Source organism: Leopardus geoffroyi, chromosome C3, assembly GCF_018350155.1.
Source record: "Leopardus geoffroyi isolate Oge1 chromosome C3, O.geoffroyi_Oge1_pat1.0, whole genome shotgun sequence".
Classification (NCBI taxonomy): domain Eukaryota; kingdom Metazoa; phylum Chordata; class Mammalia; order Carnivora; family Felidae; genus Leopardus; species Leopardus geoffroyi.
The window spans coordinates 136,748,461-136,773,569 of record NC_059338.1 but is presented as its reverse complement, the minus strand read 5'-3'; the positions used below and the strand labels follow the sequence as shown (position 1 = coordinate 136,773,569).

The 25,109-nt window shown below is 38.9% G+C and overlaps 1 protein-coding gene and 1 long non-coding RNA gene across 2 annotated transcripts in view; one reads left to right on the top strand and one right to left on the bottom strand.

Annotated features, from left to right (window-relative positions):
• The window catches only part of VCPIP1 (valosin containing protein interacting protein 1), a 30,206-nt gene extending 19,545 nt beyond the window's left edge, over positions 1-10,661 (bottom strand). The window contains exon 1 of the mRNA XM_045455038.1: positions 7,500-10,661. Coding sequence (XP_045310994.1) covers positions 7,500-10,212 — 2,713 coding nt within the window. The 5' untranslated portion in view covers positions 10,213-10,661. The remainder of the gene's footprint in view (positions 1-7,499) is intronic.
• Positions 10,662-10,816: 155 nt separating this feature from the next.
• The window catches only part of LOC123586123, a 28,640-nt gene continuing 14,347 nt past the window's right edge, over positions 10,817-25,109 (top strand). Inside the window, exons 1-2 of the long non-coding RNA XR_006706610.1 lie at positions 10,817-10,964; positions 21,355-24,084. This is a non-coding gene — a long non-coding RNA (uncharacterized LOC123586123). The remainder of the gene's footprint in view (positions 10,965-21,354; positions 24,085-25,109) is intronic.

Genomic DNA, 25,109 nt, shown 5'->3' with positions numbered 1-25,109 from the left:
ATAACCTTTAGAAGTCCACAAAATGTCCCCAAGCAAATCACCATTTCACAAAAATATTTTTTCAAGAACATCCTTTGACAGTGACTATTCAATAAGAAGTTTCAAATAAAAAGTTAAGAATGATAATCACTGTTCAAAAAGGTAATAAAGAATGGAAAGAACATAATAGTTACTTCCGGTAACTACAGGAATGGTTGTTTTTGTTTCCTTATACTTTCACTATTTTCTCATCTGATAATGTACATGTACGATCAGAATTTTTTAAGTTAATCTTAACAAAGAAAAGTTTTTATTTTTCCTACTAGAAGATTATACTGGGTCTGAGTTTTGAATGGAGGTTACTGATGATGAGGCTTAATCACTATGTACATGCAATCTCTCAGAGCTCTAACCTCTTCCCACATTTATAAACAAGAATAGGAATTTGCATGGCAGTTGGCTAAAGTTATTCAGTACATCAGTTTAAAGTATGCAAATTTTAAAAGGCCAGGCACTTAAAGTTTCGGTTGAATAGAACATTTACTTACACACAAACACTTCATTCATTAATGATACAGTATTACCAGAAAATGGCTAAATTTAAGGGTGGGCATACAAATTTAAAATTTTAATATTAATAAAATCCCCAAATACAGAATGCTAATAACTTCTAGTAGAAGTTCTGGTTGCTGAATTTATCATTAGACTTCATTTGGATGAATTATTTCTATGATAACCTTTCATTTACTTATCAATATTACTTTGTACTATTTTATAAAATATCAGAATACAATTTATTTGGAAAACATAAAAAATTATAATGGTAGCACTTAAGTTTTTTTGGTAAAAGTCTGAACAGGTCTCAAATTAGGGAACTCTTCAGAATTGACCACCATTAAATACTAGTAAAAAAAAAAAATGACATTTCTTAGTGCTTTACATAACTTAACTATTCCTATTCCTTAACTATTCTGGAACTCTAACCAATTAGAACTCTATTGGAGTGGTTATTAATCTTGTTTTCATTCTGTCCCTCTAAGGATCCTTCTTTTTTTTTAATTGTTCCTAAGGACCCTTTTAAGACACTATATTCCTATGCTGCCTCCTTCATTACATTTGAATATTACAGATATACAGATATACTGTTTGTCTATGTACTACATCAGAATTTTATTCATTAAAGTTTTTTTTTACTCTCTCCATCTCCCAAGAACCAAATTCACCCCCTTTGAGAGCAATATGTGGCCCCACTGAGTATGCATGCTCTGTTGCTTAAGGGAAGGAAAAATAAATCAAAACCTCTATTATCTACCCAGCTTTGAGCTGGAACTTTACAGTTTCATTTTCTCATCACAACTAAGTCCTGTTTTACAGAAAAAGAAACAAGCTCAGAGTTTAAGCAATTCTCCCAAGATCAAACAGCTAGTAAGTGGCAGAGCCAGGATTTGAATCCTGTGTATCATTCCAAAGCTTAGACCTACCCTTTCCATTGATATTAAACCTCTACCAGAGGTCAAATTGTGTTACTACAAATTTGACAGAACTATCCGCAGTCTTTTCTTACAGAAATCCATGGCATCAACAACTGGTTAGGAGGAAAAAGTAGGCAAATTATTTCCTTTGGTATACAGATACTTCCATTTGTTGGCAATAGAACCAAAAAAAGAAATTAGAGGTCAGGAAAAATGGATTGTGACATTCTGCACAAGAGCCCCATTAGCATCATATGGCTCTCCACTGCATTTGTCTCCATCAATTCTACAATTGCCCTGGTTCAGGCCTGTCTCCTATTCGAATTACTGCCACCATCTCCTTAACTGGTTTTCCCTCCAATCTTGTTCTCAAATCCCTCCTCCATAATACCTTCAGAGTTGCACCTTTAATGGTTCCCCAAAATACATAAGGTAAAGTCCAAGCTCCTTTTTCATGGCAGATAAGAGTAATCCTTGCATTCTCTCCTATCCCACATCTCACATCATACCCTAACTTGAGTTTTACAAAGCAACACCACCAAAATGCTCTCTGGTTCCCAATGGCCAATAATTGCTATATATTCTTTAAAACTCAATTTAGGTGTCACTTTCTCTAGCATTCTTCAGAGTGGTGGATAGGTAGGTACCTTCCTTGCTACTCCTATGTATATAAGTACCACAGCCCTCATCACACTACAGGGTAATTTAGTGTATTTTTCTGTTTCCCCTTCTAGACTAGCCTTTCAAAGTCAGGAAAAGGTCACTAGTCTATCTGACTTTCTATTTCCAGGGCCTGGCACGGTGCTAGGTAGACAGTATCATTCTTAACATTCATTGAATGAATGTACATGAATGAACAGTATAAATGACGTTTTTCCTTTTAACAGTGCCTCAAATAAGTTCAGAAAAACTTAACTGAAGCAGCACCATGATAACTGTTCTTCAGTGTCAATACTGATAAAATATAACTAATGGAACCATCTATACCTCTTCATGAATCTAATAAAAAAAATCACAGCAAAAACAAAGGAAAAGACTTTTAGGTACAAACTTCCAGTTATCAAATAAATAAGTCATGGGAATGTAAAGTACAGCATGGTGACTATAGTTAATACTGTATTGTCTATTTGAAAGTTACTAAGAGTAATCTTACAAAAAAGGGAAAGAATTATCTTTCTACCATTTCATTAGAAAGCAAACTCTTGGAGAATAGGAAAAGCTTGGTAAAACATTGAACAAATATTGTATTAATTCATATTGTTAGTCCTCAATTAATTTTACTTTTATTTTATTAAACATTTTTTTAAAATTTATTTATTTTGAGAGAAAGAGAAAGAGAGCACACAAGCAAGGGAGGGGCAGAGAAAGAGGGACAGAGAGAGAATCCCAAGCAGGCTCCATGCTGTCAGTGCAGAGCCCAATGTGGGGCTCGAACTCACAAACTGTGAGATCATGACCTTAGCTAAAGTCCGAAGAGCCGGATGCTTAACCAACTGAGCCACCCAGGTGCCCCAATTTTACTTTATAATTCATTTGTTTCTCCACAGTGAACAGTAAAATATTTATATTCAACATATTGTGTGTATGTATAAATGTAGAAAAAAGTCTGTATCACCATCAATAATCTCTGTCCAAACTTTGTCTTCCTCCTAAAAATCTTCAGTTCTCCTATCTAAGTTATATATGGCAGTGATATTACAGATGGTTTTTCTTTTGGTTTATCTGACTTTTTTCCTCCTTAAGAAGCAATATTTAATTTTTAAAAAGCATGTTAAAATGAAACATTTTTAAAATTTTCATTTTTCTAACTTTTACTACTAATAAAATCATGGGGTTAAAAGTGGGCTTTAAGCTCATCATTCCAATCTTTTTTTTATTTGGGGAAGAGGGGCAGAGGGACAGAGAGAGAGAACCCCAAGCAGGCTCCACACTAAACAATGTGGGGTTCAATCCTACAACCCCAGGATCATGACCTGAGTTGAAATAAAGAGTCAGACGCTCAACAGACTGAGCCACACAGGCACCCCCATCATTCTAATTTTCTAACTAGATTTTTAAAAAGGCAATTTGAAGTTTCTACTTTGCAATTTATAAAGTGAGCAAATTTTAAAATCTAACACCTATATGAAATTTATTTATGTGTTTTTATTGAGGCATAATTGACACACAATGTTACATTAGTTTCAGGTGTATAACACCATGATTTGACAACTCTATAGGTTATGCTACACTCAACATAAGTGTAGCTACCACCATACACTATTACAATACCGCTGACTATAGTCCCTAGGCTTTCACTTTCATCCCCATGACTTTTTCATTCTGCAACTAGAAGACTGTACCTCCCATGCCCCTTCACCCATTTGGCCCACTTCCCATCCCCACGACCATCAGTTTGTTTTCTGTATTTATGGGTCTGTTTCTGCTTTTTTGTTTTGTTTTTTAGATTCTGCATACATGTAAAATCATATGGTATTTGTCTTACTCTGTCTTATTTTACTTAGCATAATACCCTCTAGGTCCATCCATATTGTTGCAAACGGCAAGATCTCGTTCTTTTTTTATGGCTGAGTAATGAAATGAAATATATTTTTAAATGCCCCCCCTTTATATTTTTAAAGATGCCCAAAGGTACTAAACATTAACTCTGAACTCCAATATCTATGACCATAAAATAAACTGGCCAAAATGTAAATTTAAACTAGGAACATGGGACTGTTTCTACTAGAAATACTCCTAAGGGTATTCATTAGCTGAAAGAACCATTGCCATCACTCCACCCTTCTTGCAGATCCTCCCATCTAAAAATGTATCTACTTTATCAGTAGTCAAAACCATTTCTAAAAAAGGCATGCCTGTTTTTCTCCTTATACTGAATCCCTGAAGTATATGCAGCCCATACAACTTTTAGCAGCATCACTGGCATTAAATGATGTATTTATCACACACACACACACACACACACACACACACACACACACACACAGAGTCTCTGGGGAGTAAAAATGTTACAGGCAACTATCATATTTTACTTTATACACACTTAAATTCTTTGAAATTTTAAAAATATTATCTTATAACTGAAAAATATGAAGGAAAATAAAAAATATCAAAGTAGCTAAGCACAGAAAGGAACAGAATCAATGTTTAACTTAATCTTCAAAGTATGATAGTATAAATTCATGTATAGACTACTATCTCCGCCTTTGAGTAGTTTATAATAAATACGGTGGGGTAAGCAAATGAATAAGTAAACCAACAAATAAGATAATGGAAGCCTGTAATAGGTGCTATAAGAGAAATGAACTGGGTACCATGAGAGAGGGGGCCTACTTAGAGTGGTTAGCAAAGGTCTCTCAAACCCTTAGAAAACATAGTCAGGAGAAAGCCTAAGGTGGTATTTAAGCCTACACCTAAATGAGAAGGAGCCAACAATTCAAACAGCATAATGCTTGATGAACTATTTTCATAACAGCTCAGTTCACATCTGGTAATTCACAAAGTAATTTCTGCATTTTGAAATTTGCAATTTTATAAATAAGCCCTGTCATTTTCCATTTTCCAGTCCTCTCCAAACTAAACATCAATAGTTCTCCAGCACTCTTTACATAAGGTTGTGTGTATATATAACTATCCCCAAACTGACATTTTTACCAACACATCAGTTTTTATTAAGAATGTCTTCTGCATAATTCAAATACAGTTATAAGAAAATTAGAGGTAAAAAAACTAATGTTTAATACAGGGACTAATACAGGCCACGCAGTGTTTTAGTACACTACCAGCAGAAAGTCTCTCAAGTGCTACACTATGAAATTAGCAAAACACTCTTTTTATGCTCAAATTTTGTGTTGGGAATAGAAGATTTAAAGAGATTTGCGTATTGAGAAGGGAAGCAACATAAATGTTGGAGATAAAGAGGAAAGGGATCATAACAAGAAGACACTACCTTACTGAACTCATTGCAGTCAACAGTCTAGTACTCAGATATTCAGGTTGAGAAACCTCAAACTAAACTCAAAAAGTGACCAATTATAAACCAGAACTACATTTTACTAATTTTCATTATAAAATATATTATTATGCTAATCAGACTTTTACAGTACTGATCATAATCTCACCCTTGCCAATTTATTTATCTACAATGGAGAACACAGTCTTCTAAGTGAAGACTACAGGTATGCTCTCACCTGTACATCAATACTTAGGAAGTTAAATGAATGATCAGAATACTTGATGAATACAGAATCCCTAAACAGATACAGTTCTTTCAGCCAGGCCATGGTGAGGACTGATCAAATATTCCAGCCCCTAGAGATTATCTTTCTAGTTACCAGAATTTTCATGAACCCCAGATGATGTATCTTTTCCCTTTGTACAGTAGTGTATAAACAGTGCCAAATTCTGCTTTTCAACTCTTTTTCAATGTTCAATGCTGACCATCCATTCCATTTCTGCTGACACAGCCTTTCTTTAGACATGTTAATGTCATCTATTTAATCCAATCAAAAACATTCAGAGTGCCTACAACCTGCTGGGCACTATACTAGGTACTGAGCATCCAAGGTTAGATAAGAAATGAGCCACATTCTCAAGAGTTCATCTTCTACTGAGGAAGACCTTTTCTTTTCCTGTTTTTGACCTGGGAGATTGCCAGTTTTTAAACTACCTTCTGCATGTATCTAATTTTATCCATTCTTTGCTGATGTTATTTGATTTTCACAGTTCTAGGAGGATTTTACTGTTGCCCTGTGTATCAACCACAAAAGGCATTTTGTAAAGAGGCAACTGAAGTATCGGGGAGTTAAGCAGCTTGCCTGAATCACTAAGTTAATAAGTAGTGGAGCCAAGGTTCAAATTCTAGGTCTTTCTGACTCCAAAGATCACACAATCTTTCCTATATTTCATGCAGTCTCTAAGAAACTAAAAACTCTAAGAGATAGAAATACACAAAGTGCCTAGTACATTTCTTGACATATCCCCCGATTTGATGGCTATGTCTGCCAAAATAAAATCTACAATATCAATATCAAGTTATTAATGTGTACAGGGCTTTTAGATCTCCTATTAACTTCTAGGCCCCCAAATTTAACAAGCCAGGAATAATCTTTATTTTGGTAGGTCAAGGCCCAACTCACTGATACTTAGTACTCTTAGAAAACAGAATCAAAACCCAGATCACTTTTCTAGTTAAAAACTCTAATCTCAGCAAAAATAAGGCTCTTCTAATATGTAATATAAATTTTAACTCTACTTTAAGCCTTAGTAAAGCATATTAACAGTGATTTAAAAACAAAGAGTAAGCAAATAAAAATAATGTAAAAAGTGCACCATTGGATCATATCCCAAATCATCTAAAGCTTTAGTTTACATATTTGGTTGATATTTTTAATTTATGCTGAATTATTAAAAAGAAATGCTTCTTAAGAAACACATTAACATCCACCTCTGTTTCTTGTATTTCTCATGAGTTATAATAGTACAATATGTTTGAAAGCAAAGAGTCACTGAGCAAGGAAATTACTTAAACACAAATCCTAATGTACAAATAAAAATGTGATGAACTAGGAAAGGAAGAACAGGAAATGGAGGACAGAGACTATTAGGTGGGAGTGCAGTGAGAATATAAACACCAGAAACTGCAATTCATCAAACAGGAAGTCCTGAAATCACATGACATGCAGGAAAAGAAAATTTTAAAATAAATGAAAAGGGACAAAGTGACCAGGCTCAATACAGCCCTGGGGGGAAAATATTTTAAAAGACTTTAAATAGATACATTATAAGCTATTAAAAAAATATGAGAATAAGTTATATTTAAATAATCTGGTGACAGTTAATGGACTACTTTCACTTTCTTAGTTGTCCTAATGTTTACTCAATGGAGAATCATGCTAACATCCATCTATTTAGGAGGAAGAAAATAATCTCTTCCTAAAATATTTATATAATCAAATCGTTTTTATAATGATCACAGATTGTTTTTCATGAAGACAACAGAAAAATATTCACAATTAAGAAATACCATCTGAGTTAAAATGATCTTACCCATTAATGTTGCTAAAAGACACAAGGAGTACATTTCTTTGTCAGCTTGCTCCTGAAGTTCCTTGGATAGTTTACCAGTAACAGCAATCTCTTCTTGTTTCACAGTGTGGGCAGAGTGTGCTGCAGCAGACTGACCACCTTCCGCTTTACTTTTTAGAATCTCTATTGTAATTCTGTCACCATGCTGTAAAGGAACCGGCTCCTTTTCCATTCCTGCCTGGGGTGGCATTAACTCTTTAGGAGGAAAGCCATATCGAATACACTGTAAATATGGAGGAATGTTAAATTCTCTGGCTATGCTTTCTTGAAGTTCAAAAAAGGTTGTTGAAGATTTAAGTGTAACCATGGACTGTCGTCCATCATTAGTTGTTATTCGGATCTTCTTTTCCTTTGAAGTTGTTGGTGAATATGGAGCCTTGGTAGGGGTAGCAGGTGCAGAGGACGGACCATCACGAATGGTACTAGGAGAAACAGTCCTGGGTTGCCCTTTTTGTTCTTGTTTTAACTTCTCTGTTTTCCGTTTCTGCATTACAGCAGCCTGTTCCGTAATATTCTGTTGAATAGTTCTTTCAGTTTTACTCATGTTTAACTCCTCCTTGTGCAAAGTTTTTGTTTTCTGTCCAGTAAGAATAATTTTAGTTGGGAGCTGAGACTCTGACTCTTGTCCTTGTACATCTCCAACTCTTTGGGCGTGAGCACCATCTATATTTACAGGAGTATAATCATCGGGATTCTTTTTGGCAGTCTGATGCAGTATAGTATGGACAACTTTCTGAACTAGGATTTCACTCCCAAATTCACCTGGAAAGTGCTTGGTAACAAGTTTCATTGCAACATCATAAACATTACTATTCAAAGATGAATCACTTTCATACTGGAACCAATATACTGTTTCTCTGACCACTCTTCCACCCCATTCCAAAGTAATAGGAAAAGCTTCTGGTAGATTGTCATACTCTTTACCATCCCAAAAATGTTTGAATCCACAACCACATTTGCCACCAGTGGACCTAGAATTAGTTCTGTCCCCATCCAAATACACAATAGACCCATCTCCTCTGACCCTTCGCACAGATGTGCCATGGCACCAATTACAGGCTGTCAGGTTACTCAATCCATAGTCTGGTACCAGAACATCTTTCACTGAATCATATGAGCAAACTAAATTGTTCAAGGGAAAGCTATAATTTTTGTCAGGCCTCAGCTGTCCATGAGTACTTTTTGCCAGGTTATACAGTTTCCCTCCTGGAGCCAACCACTCTGGAGGAACATGAAGTTCAGAAAGGGCACCACAGAGCAAACATTTGTGAAGGCGATTATCCATTACTGCTTTTTTAGCAGCTGCTGTAACTTCTTCAGGCTGAACTCCTATCACCCCAGTCCTCCTGTAGAAATACTGATGGACATCAGCAACCAAACTAGGATGGATACCGTGTTTGTCCATAAAGACTTCTTCCATAGCAGCCACAAGCCTAAGTAAGTATTTATCCTGCAAACTTCTGTCTCCTCCAATAACACAACCACCATCCTCCTCAAGTTTAATGTACTTTTTAATAAGGTCCTGAGGCACACCCCATGCTTTAGGCAACAAATTCATAGGCAATTTGGGCAAAGCAGCCCCTTTTATGCCTACCAAGGGGATATAATGGTTTCTACCAGAGCTACTCCATGCAATACAGATTGGTTTGTTCAAATGACCATCTCTCCCTGTGCACTTCTCTGCAGGGATGAGCCCAGGCAGAAAGGTGGCTGAATAATCACCAGAGCTTCTCATGCCACTGAGAGAATCTAGCAGAATAATAGGGCGATGTAATACATTGGCAAGGCCAAATATGTGGATGTTCCTCAGGCCCAAGGGAACACCCTCAGGTGGTACAAACAGAGGGTCACACTCATTGATAATATCCTCCCATTCAGCGGCATCAATGAAGTCATGGAACAGGGCTTGATATTGGGCCAGGTGCTGCTGAAAGTGCTGTTTAAGATTCTCTCTCAAGGCATGCCAGAAGAGCTCCCGGCCTACTAGAGCACGGGACACAGCATGCACCAAGCAGTGTCCATCCCCGTCCACATGAACTGGAATGAGGCATTCCTGGCTTTTATTGGCCCGCTTGATGTCCTCAAGTGTGTCATGCAAATACAGGAGGCTTCCGGAGCGGTCCTTGCCATAGCCCACTGTGTTAACATGCTCTGGTTCGATGAGGAAGGCGCGGTCACCTAGCAAAGCGCAATCGAACAGTTCGCCCTGGTTCATGTCCCGGAGAAGCTTAGCCCTGCCTGTCTGTTTATCCATTCCATAGCGAGCTAATATGGGCGACAACAATTTGCAGTGGTAGTTAGAAAGGCCCATCACCTTTACCAGTTCCGTGTTCTTCTTGGGTGCCCCTGTCACCCCAAGCAGCGCGTTCCGCAGCAGGTTGTGTAGCACTACGTCCGGGTCGGTCACCTCCTCCACCCCCAGCAGCTGTTGCTGCTCGTGCCGCTGTCCGCACTCGGTACACTCGATGCTGACAGAACCGGAGGCCGGGAAGAACAGACGCGCCTGGCACTTCGGATCCGGGCAGCTCCCAGAGAGGATTCTCCGGTCTCTCCGTTTCGAGAGCCCCCCCGGAGGAGCCGCCGCCGCCGCCGCCGCCAGGGACGGCGGAGTCTGCGGAGCCTCAGGGGGAGGAGGTGGCGGCGGCAGCGGAGGCGGCGGCGGCGGCTGAGACATACCTCTCGGCTCTCGTGTCTCGCTCCGCGTCCCAAGCGACCCTCAAAGGCTCATAGCCCAGACACCCACCGGCCCGACTCTGTCTAGTCCAGGCCCAGGACGAATCACTTTCCTTTCCCTACCAGCTCCTCCTCCTCCTAAGCGAAGGCGGAAGCGCCGGACGTTGTTTCTCTTCTTACTTCTCCACTGCCGTAGCCGTTGCCCCGAACGTAACGGCCACCACCCTACCCAGCACTCACACTCACTCACTCTCGCTCTCTCTCTCCCTCAGACACACAGACATACACGCCCTCACTGGGAGTGCGCAGGCGCAGCTACCGCTCTGCCCTCTGGGAATTAGAGTCTTGCAGCCTCTCTCCGGGCCATTGAATGCTAGGATTTTGGGTCCGCAAAGAACTACAATACCGTGAGGCCATGCGGTTCAGCACCCGCGGAGAGGAGGAAGAGGAAGGCAATAGGAAGGGGGGGCAGAAAGGAGAGCGTCATTCGTGTTGCTTGCCGGGAGTTGTAGTTTTAACTGGATCTTCTTTGTCGTCTTCCTCACTCTGGGGCTCAAGCAAAAGAGAATGAGAGACCACATTTCCTAGGATGCCCTGCGGTGCGTTCAGCCTCACTTCCCCCTTAGGCGGAGAGAAGGATACAGGGAAGCTTGGTAAAAAACAGAATTAAAGGGAATGGGTGTCGGAAGCCGAGGGTCTGAAGTTCACGACTCATAGAAGGGGAGGGGAATTGAAAGGCTCTCAGTGAAGAAGGTACAGTAAATAAATGTCCAGCGGCATAGCGGGCTGGGAAGTTGAATGAAATGGCCTAATCTAGGCCGGAGGTCGTAAGAGAGAAGGGAGGGGGGCGGGGGGTAAACAATGAATTGATTCTCGGAGTATTTGTTAAGGTCTTTTTTTCTGCCATACTTCTCTCATTCCTACCGCTATTCCAAGCTACTGAGGCGCCGAAGTCCCCTTCTCTGCCTTATTCCCGTTCTGTATTGAGGGTCACTGAGGCGCCATTTGTTTCCTAGTTCCCTGTACGTCTTTGCAGTTTACAGTACAAATAACAGTACTTTGGATGCGTGTAGAGTTGTATATACATGCAAAGGCTTTTAACTAGATATAATTTACTTACGATCCTCTCTTCAAAATTAATAATAGCTATCATTTATTAAGTTCTTAATATATTTCTGCCTCAATCTTTACGTACACATTATATTTGCTCTTCATAAAAACCTTGTTAGAAAACATGCCCAAAAGGAAGTGACTTCCTTAGGTTCACACAGCCAGCAAGCGACGGTTAGGCATTCAGATCTAGATATGTACCCATATTGCAGACGGGACATAGCAGGAAAGTTTAGGCCAGTATTATATAAAATAATAACTAACTTCCGATTACTGTTGCTTTATAGTTTACATAATACGTTCACATATATCATTTCATTCTGGCACCAATCCTGTAATACGATACCAGGTATTGTCGACTCCATTTATAGTTACGGAAACAGACTAGGAATTAAGTGACTCGTCCAAGGTCAAACCACCAGTGTATCTCAGACCCAGAGAGTGTTTTTTATACTATTTTCTACAAAAGAAAAGAGCTGTTAAGCTCACACCTTTTGTTAGGCCTCTGGATCTCTTAGGGGGAAGGAGTGATAAGGATGTTTACCCTTAAGGAGGCAACAGAGCTTTGTTTTATTGTGTGCTTGGAAATTGCCTCTTCATGCACAACACATTGATATGTTAATTGAAAGCTAGTATTGTTTTAATTATTATTGTACAGTGAGCCCCTTTCACTTATTCTGGAAAGTCTTGCTTTCTGAAACCTTAGATAAGTGAACTATCTCAAAATTTCTGAAATGTCTGGGACAAAATAGATACATCAGTGCAGTCCATGAGGCCATTTGAGTCTTCTGTAGCTGCCAAGGGAATTGTTTACCTTACTAGGTTTTTTGGGTAAATAGAATTTGATGCTTTGAAATGAACCATCTGTGAGACACTCCTAAAAGGTATTAGTACTGACTTCCACCTTAATTATTGTCTACAGTTTTCTTCAAAAGAAATGACATGTTTGAAAGAGAAATTATTTAAACATTATTCTCTTATCCAATTCTCCTGGCCCACGGCACAAATGATGTTACCGTAATACGAGATAGGTAATGTTACTTATCTTGAAAGGGATAATTTTCAATAAAGTTTTTTGGGGCGCCTGGGTGGCTCAATCGGTTGGGCGTCCGACTTTGGCTCTGGTAATGATCTCATGGTTCGTGGGTTCAAGCCCTGCGTCTGACTCTGTGCTGACAGCTCAGAGCCTGCTTTGAATTCTGTGTCTCCCTCTCTCTCTGCCCTTTCCCTACTCACACTCTCACTCTCTGTCTCTCAAAATTAAATAAACATTGAAAAAATATTTTTTTTAAATAAAGTTTTTCTTAATTCATGCAGGAAAAGTTGTTTATTTCTATTCTGACAATAGTTTGGTGGTAACTACATACATGGTCTTGGAACTGGTTTTTAAATGAGTGTTTTTAAGTTGAGAAATTGAATATGCCTAGTAGGTGGAAATTATTGTCTACTGTTACTGAGAAGTTACACCTTCGGTGAAATTTTATTTTCGTCATACAGAATCCAAAGAATTGAATTATGAAAGCCTCAAAACACATGAAAAATGACAGCAGTGTGCACATGGGCATGCACTTTTATGTTTTGACATCACCAAGCTAAATTTTCTTTACTGATAATACATATGAATAGTGAAATAGATTTTTTAAATCGCATTTGAATATGTCATTCTAAATCACACTTGACAAAATAACCACTTCCCACTTTACTGAAAAAATGGGTAGCCTTTGCTGGTTTGTCAAGCACAATCCATTTGACTCATCCAATGTTCATTTCCCCATGTGGGACTTTGATTAGTTAGAAATACTCTTCCAAAACTAAATCTGACATTTAAACCCATTTGTTACTATAGTTCGAATTTTAAGAATGATACTTTTGAAAGGAAAAAAATAAAATACCCTGATATAAAGCACAGTTCATAGGAGGAGGGAAAGGAGTTAAGTTTTCGATCAATTCTAGAATTAAATTGGGTCATTTAACCTTCAAGTCACTTAATGAGTCTGTAGATGCAAAGTTCAGAAAGTAAGAAGGCTAACAAATAAAGGGGCATTAACCATGCCACGTTCAATATGTGAATCATTTTTTTACAGGCATTTAGAAGGCATGGGTACCTGTAAAGTAAGAACATTTTGTTAGGACAAAATATGACATGCTGTTTCTTATAAGGCCATAGGAGTGCAGAAAGCTTCTAACTTGCTTATGTGAGATATACATGCTTCCTTCCTCTTCTTCCCCAAATCCATGATGATCTTAATTGCCTAATAACTTTTAAAAGATCTTGGTGAGATTTCTAATAGTTTTTCTTTTTTTAAAGTTTATTTTTGACAGAGAGAGAATGTGGCAGGGGAGGGGCAGAGGGAGAGGGAGACAGAATCTGAAGCAGACAGCAGAGAGCCTGATGCAGGACTCAAACTCATACACCGTGAGATCATGACCTGAGCCAAAGTCAGATGCTTAACCGACTGAGCCACCCAGGAGCCCCACTCATAGTTCTTATTCTCATCTCCGTATTCCCTACGGGAAAATGAGCTGAGCCCCTAATGTTAGCTGCTCTGATATATACCTCTTCTATCACCATTACCCCAGCATCACCTCTATCTGAATTGACAAAATGCAGTTAAAACTGAAACCCTCTTTTTCCCCGTAAATTTCTAGTATGGCACTTCTAAAATTCCTGTTTTGCTTTTTTTTTTTTTTCAATGTGTATTTATTTTTGAGAAGGAGAGGTGGAGAGAGAGGAAGACAGGATTCAAAGTGGGCCCTGCACTGACAACAGAGAGCCTGATGCGGGGCTTGAATTCACAAACCGTGAGATCGTGACCTGAGCCAACGTTGGACACTTAATCAACTGAGCCACCCAGGCGCCCCTAAAATTCATATATTGCTTTTAATAAACCTAGTAAATGTAAAAGCAAGAGGCATCCACTTAACAAGAGCATAACCATTATTGTTTTTCTTTTATATCGGAAAAGGAAGGGAATCATAACTTTGGGGATTGTTATAAGTCAGCCACATACTTTCTTATATGAAATATACATCTGTACTAAGAGTTGACTGTGTTCCTCCAGATCTCTACTCCAGATAATCAGACTTTGAGTCATCAGCTTTTGTTGAAGCTGAGGGTGGATATGTGAGGGACTTAATTACTGAAGTAGGTATCGTGAGAACTTGAAAGGATGCAGAATGCCATCCCTGATGCCGAGGAACTCCAAGTCTAATAGAAGAAATAGGCTAAACTAAATTGTTCATAAATATAGGTAGAATAAAGTATGTAATCAATCAAAACAGTATAAGAAAATAAATATCACAAATGCTATGAAAAATTGAGGGCTTGTTGTAGGGGGAGTGTTTTTCAGAATATTATCTTAGTCTTTAAAACAGTCCTGTGAGATAGGTTTAACTCTGGAAGGTTAACATTATCATCATCATTATTACCACCCAGCTAGCAAGTAGCAGAGCTGGGCTTCAAATCAAGGTTTTCTTCCATGTTTAGTACCCACTCTTTCCACTACATCACAGCTGCTTAGTGATTTGAGAGAGAATTAGCCAAGAAGTGAGTGCAAACTGGTGGCCAGTGGCCAAACTTGGCTTACATGTGTTTTTGTTTGGCCAGCAGCAGTTTAACTTTTTTTTTTTTTTTTTTTTTTTAATGTGAACATCTTTGTGCAGTGGCCAGCAGTTCTCTCTCTAAGGTCATATACCAGGTCCCTTGAGACATATTACCTGCTTGGCTCCAGAAAGCATTTGCGTTTTCTGTGTCAGGCAGTAACTGGCGACAGAGAGGAGATATTCTCAAAAGGCTCATGAAAGGTATTTCAAAGGGTGGAAGAAGGACTTTGTGAACAAGAGTTGCAGAGAGTATTTGCAGAGAGTATTTGAAGAAGAATGATTGGCAGTATTTCTTATTATATAAAGGTGAAAGAGGTCAAGTAGAGTTAAAGGTTATGCTTTAGCACTATAGTTTTCAAACTTTAGTGATCATCAGAATCGAATGTAACAGTGGGTTGCTGGGCTCCACCCCAAAATGAGTGCATTTGGGATGGAGCCTGAAAATTTGCATTTCTACCAAGTTCTTTGGTATTGCTGATACTGCTGGTCCAAGGATCATACATGGGAAATTAGTGTTTATCAGACTGTGGGTCATATCTGGGGAAGGACTTAAAACCCAGACTTTGGTTTCTGTTGTTTTAAGTACAACAGGAATTTACATAGAATGTTTAGAAAATAAGTAAAAAAATTAAAATTAGTCGTATCAATTAGAAGGTTACAATTAACATTTTTAATGGACTGTTTAATTTCCTTTTTTCTATAAGTATTAGGAAACCAAAATTGTATCATCATTATCATCACCATAATAGTAGCTGTTAAATTAACACTAATTAGGGATCTATTATGTGCCAGGGTCTTTACATATATTTACTTAATCCTTATAATATTTTTTGAGCCAGGTACTATTATTATTATTTTTATTTTATTTTTTTTTTTTAATTTTTTTTTTCAACGTTTATTTATTTTTTGGGGGACAGAGAGAGACAGAGCATGAACGGGAGAGGGGCAGAGAGAGAGGGAGACACAGAATCAGAAGCAGGCTCCAGGCTCTGAGCCATCAGCCCAGAGCCCGACGCGGGGCTCGAACTCACGGACCGCGAGATCGTGACCTGGCTGAAGTCGGACGCTTAACCGACTGCGCCACCCAGGCGCCCCTATTATTTTTATTTTACAGATGAGGACTGAGGCACAGAGAGGTTATTTAATTTGTTCAGTGTTTCATTGCTAGTAAGTGGCATACTTAGGATTAAAACCCAAGCAGTCTGGCTCCAGAGCCTGTATGCTTAATCATTATGTTTACTATAATGAGTCTTCTGTCATACTGACCATTATGCTGTACTAGTGTGCTAAACTACTTTTAACCTGAATTGTTTAATCAAATCATGAACAATTTTGATAACATTAAATATTCTTGTCCAACATTTAAAATGAAAGCCTACATTTTTTTCTTTTAAAATATTTCAGACATTTTAAGTGTACAGAAAAATTATATAAAAATACTCATGCATTGGGGCGCCTGGGTGGCGCAGTCGGTTAAGCGTCCGACTTCAGCCAGGTCACGATCTCGCGGTCCGTGAGTTCGAGCCCCGCGTCGGGCTCTGTGCTGACAGCTCGGAGCCTGGAGCCTGTTTCCGATTCTGTGTCTCCCTCTCTCTCTGCCCCCCGCCCGTTCATGCTCTGTCTCTCTCTGTCCCAAAAATAAATAAACGTTGAAAAAAAAAAAATTAAAAAAAAAAAAAAAAAATACTCATGCACCGACTACCAGGTTGAACATATGTTAATATTTCAGCATATTTGCTTTGAACCCCCCCTTTCAAAAAAGAAAAAAAAATATGTAATTTAGTAAGACCATGATTTTAAGATTTAATTTTACTTAAAATGGTGCCTTATGAGTTATAAAAGAAATCACCCTTTCCCTTAATAAAAGTAGGATCCTGGGGTGCCTGGGTAGCTCAGTCGGTTAAGTGTCTGATGCTTGGTTTCAGCTCGGGTCATGATCTGAGCCCATGGATCTGTGCTGATGGCTCAGAGCCTGGTTTAGATTCTTTCTCTCCCCTCTCTCTCTGCCCTACCTCGCTTGCTCTCTCTCTCAAAATAAATAAATAAGCGTAAAAAAAAAAAAATAGGACATCCCTTAAACTTATAAAGGAGGAAGAATTTCTATGTAGTAAACAACCTCGTAATTAACTAGGTAATGTGACTAATTAACTAGGTAATGTGACATAAAACTAGGTAATGTGACATAAAACTAGGTAATGTGACTTGTATGGTTTACTCAGTTTTCCGGCTGCTTAGCCTACTTTCATGTGGCAAAGGTCAGATTCCACCTGGGTAACAACTGTGTGTTGCCAAATAGAACTATCTGCAATGATGGAAAAGTCCTATGCCTGTCCTGCCCAATATGGCAGCCACTGGCGTAGCCCTTGAAATGTGGCTAGTACAACTTAGGAACTGAATTGGGTTTTTGTTGTTGTTGTTGTTGTTGTTTTGTTTTGTTTTGTTTTTGAGAGAGAGAGCATGCACAAGTGAGCAAGGGGCAGAGAAAGAGAAAATCCCAGGAGGTGGGGGGGGGGGGGGAGAGAGAGAGAGAGAGAGAGAGAGAGAGAGAGAGAGGTAACTTGGGCTCACCCAATGTAGGGCTTAAGCTCACCTGCAGCGTGGGCACATGCTCACCAGATGTGGGGCTTGTGCTCACGAACCATGAGATCATGACCTGAGCTGAAGTCAGATGCTTAATGACTGAGCCACCCAGGCGCCCAGAAACTGAATTGTTAACTTTATTTAATTTTAATTAAATTTAAGTAGCCACATGTGGCTAGTGGCTCTCAATTGTCAGCACAGATCTAGGTCCTTACAGCTCTAAGTCTTCATTAAAAATAATGATTCCCCAGATTCCAGGGAGTTCCTGGTTCTGGTGCTGGGTCAAGGGATGCAGACTGAAAAAGGGAACAAGGGAGCTTTTTTAGGATGATGGAAATATTCTTTATTTTGATTATGGTGATGAGGATATGGATATATACATTTGCCAAAACTCATCCAACTGAATTCTTAAAAGGGGTGCATTGGTGTGTGTAAATTATACCTCAATAAAGTTGATTTTAAAAAGTAAAAGAAAAAAAAAAGGCTGAGTTCCAGGGACAGAAGTTCCACCTCTAGTCTATCTAAAGCATGCCTTCTGCAATCCCATTTTTTCCTTAGGAACCACCAAAGTCATTACTACAACATCATAGGACCCTTTGTGATCTGGCGCCTGGGTACTTCAGACATTTCCTTGGCTGGATGCTTTGGCACACTGACCACCTTGTTAGTCCTCAAACACTCCAATACATTCCTGTCTCAGGGCCTTTGCACTTGCTCTTCTTCTGATTGGAAAATTTTTCCCAGGTAATCATTTTAGGTGTCTGCTCAAATGACAGCTCCAGCAAGATGCCATTCCTGCCAACCTCTGTCCTTTTCACTCTCCATTTCCTTATCCTGCTCACTTTATAGCACTAATCACTATCTGAAATTATATAGTTACTTGTCTATTGTCCTTCTTCCCCATTAGACTGTAAGGCTGTTCATAAGGGCAGGCGGTTTGTTGATTGTTAGATTCCCTGTGCCAGGCACACAGTAGCCTCAATAAATATTGTTGAATGAATGAATGGCTGTCATCCATGGTAGTGTTTCTCAGCCTGAGATCGAAGCATGCATTCATTGAAAATCCACAAATTCTCTAAAAACTTTTTAAAATTTTTGTGTTGTAATTTTGATACTAATCTAAAACAATATTTATGATTTCCTAAATGAGCACCTTAAAACATGAAGTTTTGAATGCCTGAATTCATGTAGAGTTTAGGATTTTGTTTGTATCAGGTAAAAACCAAAGAACATCATGACAAAACGTATAAAGATTTCACGGTAATTTTGATAGAGTTAGGTCATCACATGTCACACAGTAGCCTAGACTTGCCAAACTCAAAAGAACTAGGCCTTTAACTGCCAGTGCTACATTCAGTTAGAAACAGAAATTGCACAAAGCATGCATGCATGTGTGCACACACAAACACACACACTCTCATATATTCTGAACTTAGTAGCTATAAGTGAACTAGTAAATACACTGTAAGGAATTTTTTTTATGTTTTTATTTTATTTTTGAGAGAGAGAAACAGAGTGATAGTGGGGGAGGGGCAGAGAGAGAGGGAGACAATCTGAAGCAGGCTCCAGGCTCTGAGCTAACAGCTCAGAATAACAGCTCTCCAGGCTCTGAGCTAACAGCTCCATGACATGGAGCTCAACCCCATGGACTGCGAGATCTTGACCTAAGCCAAAGTCGGGCACCCAACCAATTGAGCCACCCAGGAGCCCCTCTCACAGTAAGGAATTGCTTTATGGTTTCCAGCAATACTCAGATTTGATACTACTTAACTAAGATGTCATACTTAAAGGGGGGATGCCTGATTGGCTCAGTTGATAGAGCATGTGACTCTTGATCTTGAGGTCCTGAGTTCACACCCCATGTTGGGTATAGAGCTTACTTAAAAAAAAGAGAATGTCAAATACTCAAAAATACTAACCCTATCTTATGAGTGACCACTTTACAGTTATCAGGTGATCCTCAAAATTGGCATTCTAGGATTTTGTAGCACTAGAATTTTTATTGAAATATGTGATCTAATCTTCTCAAACTGGCAGCAGGAAACCTGGAAGATATTAATACAGTGTATTTGTACAAACAGGTGTCATTTGCATTGACATTATTAAAGTAAACATACAGAGACACATTTAATATAGATCAGAAGTTGCATCTTAATCTTCATAAGCCTAACAGCTTGCAATTCAAACTAACATTAATTTTATTTATTTATTTATTTTTATTTAAAAAAAAAATTTTTTTTTCAACGTTTATTTATTTTTTTGGGGACAGAGAGAGGCAGAGCATGAATGGGGGAGGGGCAGAGAGAGAGGGAGACACAGAATCGGAAACAGGCTCCAGGCTCTGAGCCATCAGCCCAGAGCCTGACGCGGGGCTCGAACTCACGGACCGCGAGATCGTGACCTGGCTGAAGTCGGACGCTTAACCGACTGCGCCACCCAGGCGCCCCAAACTAACATTAATTTTAAATGGCTGGACCAAATAAGAAATGTCTGTGGAGCAGGAGAATACTTATCACTGCAGTTTTATTACTTTTCCTTCTTCCTTTTCTTTTCCCTTTACTTAGAACTCAGAGGGTACTTTGGGAGTAAAAGAAAGTAAAGTTCAAGGGTTTACTGAAAGAAACACTTTATCCTCATCCCGGTAACATTCTTGAGTTTTTGTAGAATGGCCTGATCTCTCTGTCTGAACCTTCCGGCTCTATCTCTTAAACACAGTCTAATTCAGTTCCTTTCGTGGGTATGACATAAAGAGTCAGAATAAGCATTACATTTTTTTATATGTATAGTCTCATAAGACATATGTGAATGGGTAAGAGAAGAGCAAAAGTACAAGGTGACATACTTTCTTAGTCCTTTAGATTATTTACATAAATCCTTGCATAATATTCCAATATATAAGTGTGTTATAATTATGATGTACAAGAATATAAATCCAAGGCAGTCTGCAAGCAGGGGTTTTTATTTAGGTGGACAGGAAAGTATTGAAAATTATGTATGCATGTACTAAATTAAAGCATCAGCACTAGGTGTCAGCAGATCACAACATTGGAGAGTGCCTCAATTTGGACATTGGCAAAATAGCAATAAATGGACAGAGTGTCTTTCATGACACCTCTTGCCTAGCATTTTCCCATTCATATATTAGTTTTCAGCCTGGCATTTGCTAAGTGTGTCCACAAATTCTATGGATATTAATGGGTATCATGTTGAGGGGAGGCTTCTACGGTGAAGTAAGTTTAGTAAACAATGAGTAAATAAAGTTAGTTTTTCTACTGAGGACTTTCAGAGCCTTTCTATGCTGATGACACTGTGACTCCAGAGAAAAAGCAGTGATGCCTCCAAAATGTCTAGGGAGAGGAAGGGTTTAATGGCAAGAGTCTGCTAGCAGCTTAAGATACTAGAATGTATTACATTTTTCATTTGGGACATTATTTTGTTTACAGTGTACATTTTGGGGTAATCTGGGTGTGCTGATAGAGATAACAGGGATGTTAATACCCTAAGCCACCTTGGCAGTATTATTGATATGTAGCATTTCTGCACTTTGTTAGCCACAAAAACATTTGAATCTGTCAGAGGCACATATTTTTAGGAAAAACCAACACAGAGAAATAGTGCCTCTCATTATGGCCTCTACTTTCATCAGTATGCTTAAAAAGGAGTTAATGCTCTCCCATATTCTCTGGTAATTATGATGGTGTTTTCCATTTAGTGTTTTAATCCAGCTGACATGTATTTTTGCATAGGATGTGAGGGAAAGATTCAAATGATTTTATTTACTTATTTTATATTGCAAAATACCGGTTGTCCCAAAACCTTGCATTAAATATGTTTTTGGTTTTGTTTTCAGGTCCAGAATCCTCCAGATCAATTTACCAATAAGTTCAATATGTAAAACAGACCAATGTGATTGAAATGGGAACGAATGAGAATTATTCCAACTTGCCAGCAGTACTTACCCCCTTTTCCACCCTCCCCAAAGGGTGTACTTTGAAAACCATTGGAAAAACTCACCCCCTCATGAATGGCTTGAAATACCCCATCTGTAACATGCTACATTAAAATGTTTGCCTATCTCAGTTACTTTTCTGCCAGTCTCATACTTTAATTTATGGAGCCTAGGACCTTTATAATTTAACAAAAGAAATTGAAACATCTAATAAATAACAACATGAGATTTGGGGAGACCCATAAAATTCGGATATTTCTTTTAAATGTCTGTTGTTGGCAAGAGTTGATTAAGTCCCTTCAGTATATATTTGAACTAAAATTATTTCTTTTAAAATTTTTTTTAACGTTTATTTATATTTGAGAGAGAGAGCATGAATGAGGGAGGGGCAGAGAGAGAGGGAGACACAGAATCGGAAGCAGGCTCCAGGCTCTGAGCCATCAGCCCAGAGCCCGACGCGGGGCTCAAACTCACGGACCGCGAGATCGTGACCTGAGCTGAAGTCGGACGCTCAACCGACTGAGCCACCCAGGTGCCCCTGAACTAAAATTATTTCTGAATAACTTGGTAAAACTATATACTGGTTGATAATATGATAATGTGTGTCACAAGTTTACAATGTGGATATTCTTTGATTGACTAAATCACTTGTAAGATTTAACCCTAAAGAAATAACCAGAAATGTATGGGAAAATTATGCTGTTGTTTATTAATAGTATTGAAGATGTTCCAGATTTTTAACAGTGTGGGACTGGTTAAATGGACCCTGGCACAGCCATAAGATGGAATACTCATTAGCCATTATAGTGATGTTATAAAAAGAAAACTACCTTATTGAGTACTTGTTACAAATCTGGCACTGTACCAGTCACCTTAATTGTATTGTCTTAAGTCTCACAATATCCCTAGGTGATAGGTATCACTCCCATTCATAGAAGAGAAAACAGTTCAAACAGCTAGTGAAGTAGTATTGTTGGAATTCAACCCATGTCTGCTCTTAACCCTTGTTCTTAATCACTATCCTAATGATATGGGAAAATATTCACTATTTACTGATAAGCAATTGTTTTAATGTAGTTTAACTGACATTGAAATAAACAACAAGCAGAAAACTTCTGCCTGGGGTGCCTGGATGACTCAGTCGGTTGGACGCCTGACTCTTGATTTCGGGTAGGGTCATGATCTCATGGTTTGTGAATTCAAACCCTGTGTTGGGCTCTGCGCTGACAGGGCAGAGCCTGCTTGGGATTCTCTCTCCTTTTCTCTCTGCCCCTCCTCCACTCACTCTTTCTCTGTCTCTCTCAAAATAAATAAATAAAAACTTAAAAAAAAAAAACCACAACTTCCTCCTACATGAAATTCCTTCCTTTCCAAAGTTACTTATGCTTGGTAATGTTTCTCCCCAAATGAATCTACCTTTACACATGTTTTTTAAGTTGATTTTGGAAGTCTTAAATGCCTGGTCTAAGAATTCAAACAGTACCCATGATTATAAAGTTGCTGCACCTTTATTCGTAAATTATATCACTATATATGAGTGGATACACTTGTAGGCTCTTTTTTATGTTCCCTGTATTCTATTTCTTGCTCTGGCGTCAACTTGTAGGCAAAGTGAGGGGAGGGATCTGAAGGTCCATATGGCTAACTTTCAACACAGGAGTCCCTTGTGTGTGTGGTGTAGTGCGGTAGTTAGAAGTCCTAGTTCTGGAACTCAACTGGTTAGACTGAGTCCCAGCTTTTAAATGAAAGTGTTTTCATTAAAATGAAGTGGTCATTGTAGCTACCTCATAAGATTGTGGTGAGGATTAAACTAATTGACATGAAAAATGCTTAGAACAGTGCCTGTGACATAGTAAATGCTCAACCATCAGCTATTATTGTCAGGATGATGATGATGATGCACATGTGCAGAGATGGGAAAGAGAAGAAAAATTACTTAGGAGTGTTCATTATGTACCACATACCTACATGATCTCTCCATTTGATCTCAGATATTTATTTGTATTCCCTTTTATTATAAAGGTGAGGAACTTAAAATTCAGGGTGGTTATATATGGAAGGAATAGAATGAATTATTAGACCCATTTCTAGGACTAAGGACAAGATAAATACTGAAAGGTGCCTGACCAGGAGATAGCAAAACACTGAGAAAGGAGATGAGAAACAGACCTGTAGAGCCACACCACCCTTCGGGACCAAGGGACAATGTTGTAATTTTCAGGACTGAGTGGGTGCCCAACCCAATCTGTATCAGAAAACTGTGCTTTGGAAATTCAACTGTTTTTACACTAGTTGTATTTTCTGTAAATATTTCTTGTTTTGTTCTCCTGTTGTACGTACTAAAATTATTTCTGAATTGCCAGTCTGTCTCATTTGTACTTTGAGGGAGCCAAAAGGAAAAAAGAATTTTCGGGTATCTTCTGCAGGAGCTACATGTCAGACACCAGGTGTCCTGGGCTTCAAATGCCAGAAGCCCAAGACAGAAAAGAAATGCAAGGAAGAAAATCCTCTTCCCCAGAGGCTTCTACAGTGTTCTCTGCTCTAACCTTAGAAGGCTTTGAACAGTGTTGCCTAGAGAATGGCCTTTTACTTACTCATCCGTCCAGCATGACTCATCCTCAAGACTGTTGAGTAAGTGAAATTTTACAGTATGTATGTTTCTGTGACTTTTATAAACATGGTGATGTGGAAAGAGCATGGACTTTGGAATCGGACAGGCCTAAACTTTGTTACTTAGTGCTTGTGTAATTTGGGCTATTTAATGACTTCTCTCAACTTTCTTATGCACAAAATAGGAATAATAAAATCTATTTCACGGAATTGGTATGGAAATTAAATGAGGCAGCAAAAATGAAGGTATAACCTCTGGCACATGTAGGCACCCATGCCTTTCCTTTCTCTGTCACGTTGTGGGTTTGGAGTGAGCATTTGGCTGCATCTTGTATTTATTTTTATACTTTTCTACTATATCCAGGGCCGTGCTTTGTTTACAGTGCACATCCTATAAATAGTAACAACATCATTGGCATACATGCACAGAAATTGAATGATGGGTCAACAATTTTAGGTGTGTCTTAATGTTTATTAATCTATTTATCCTGTCATAGAGAAAAACTGCCAAATGTAGATAAACAGGATGTGGAGCCAGGGCTGAAGAGTCAGGCAGGTTGTTCCCTGCATAGGGCCAGCAGCTGCAGAGGAGAGTGGGGACCAAGCCCTCAGCCCCTTCTGCTCTCAGAGTCCCCTGACAACTCCTTATTTCAGGTCACTCAAAGGCAGTGTTCTGTGGGGAAACGACAGACTTGTCTCTTCTGACATCAGTGGTTCCTCTTACAGACAATTTGCTATGCTTGATTTTAATTGTTTTCTTTTTCTCTTTTAATTACTAAATACTTAAAAGGTAAAAAAGATAATGTGGGGCACCTGGGTGGCTCAGTCGGTTACGCCTCCAACTCTTGATTTCAGCTCAGGTCACTCACGGTTCGTGAGTTCAAGCCCTGAGTCAGGCTCTGCGCTGACAGTGCACAGTCTGCTTGGGATTCTGTCTCTCCCTCTCTCTGTCCCTCCCCACTCACTCTGTCTCTAAAAAAAAACAAAAACAAAAAAATCCCAGATGCTCTCACCACATTACCATTATTATTATTTGTTATCTGGAA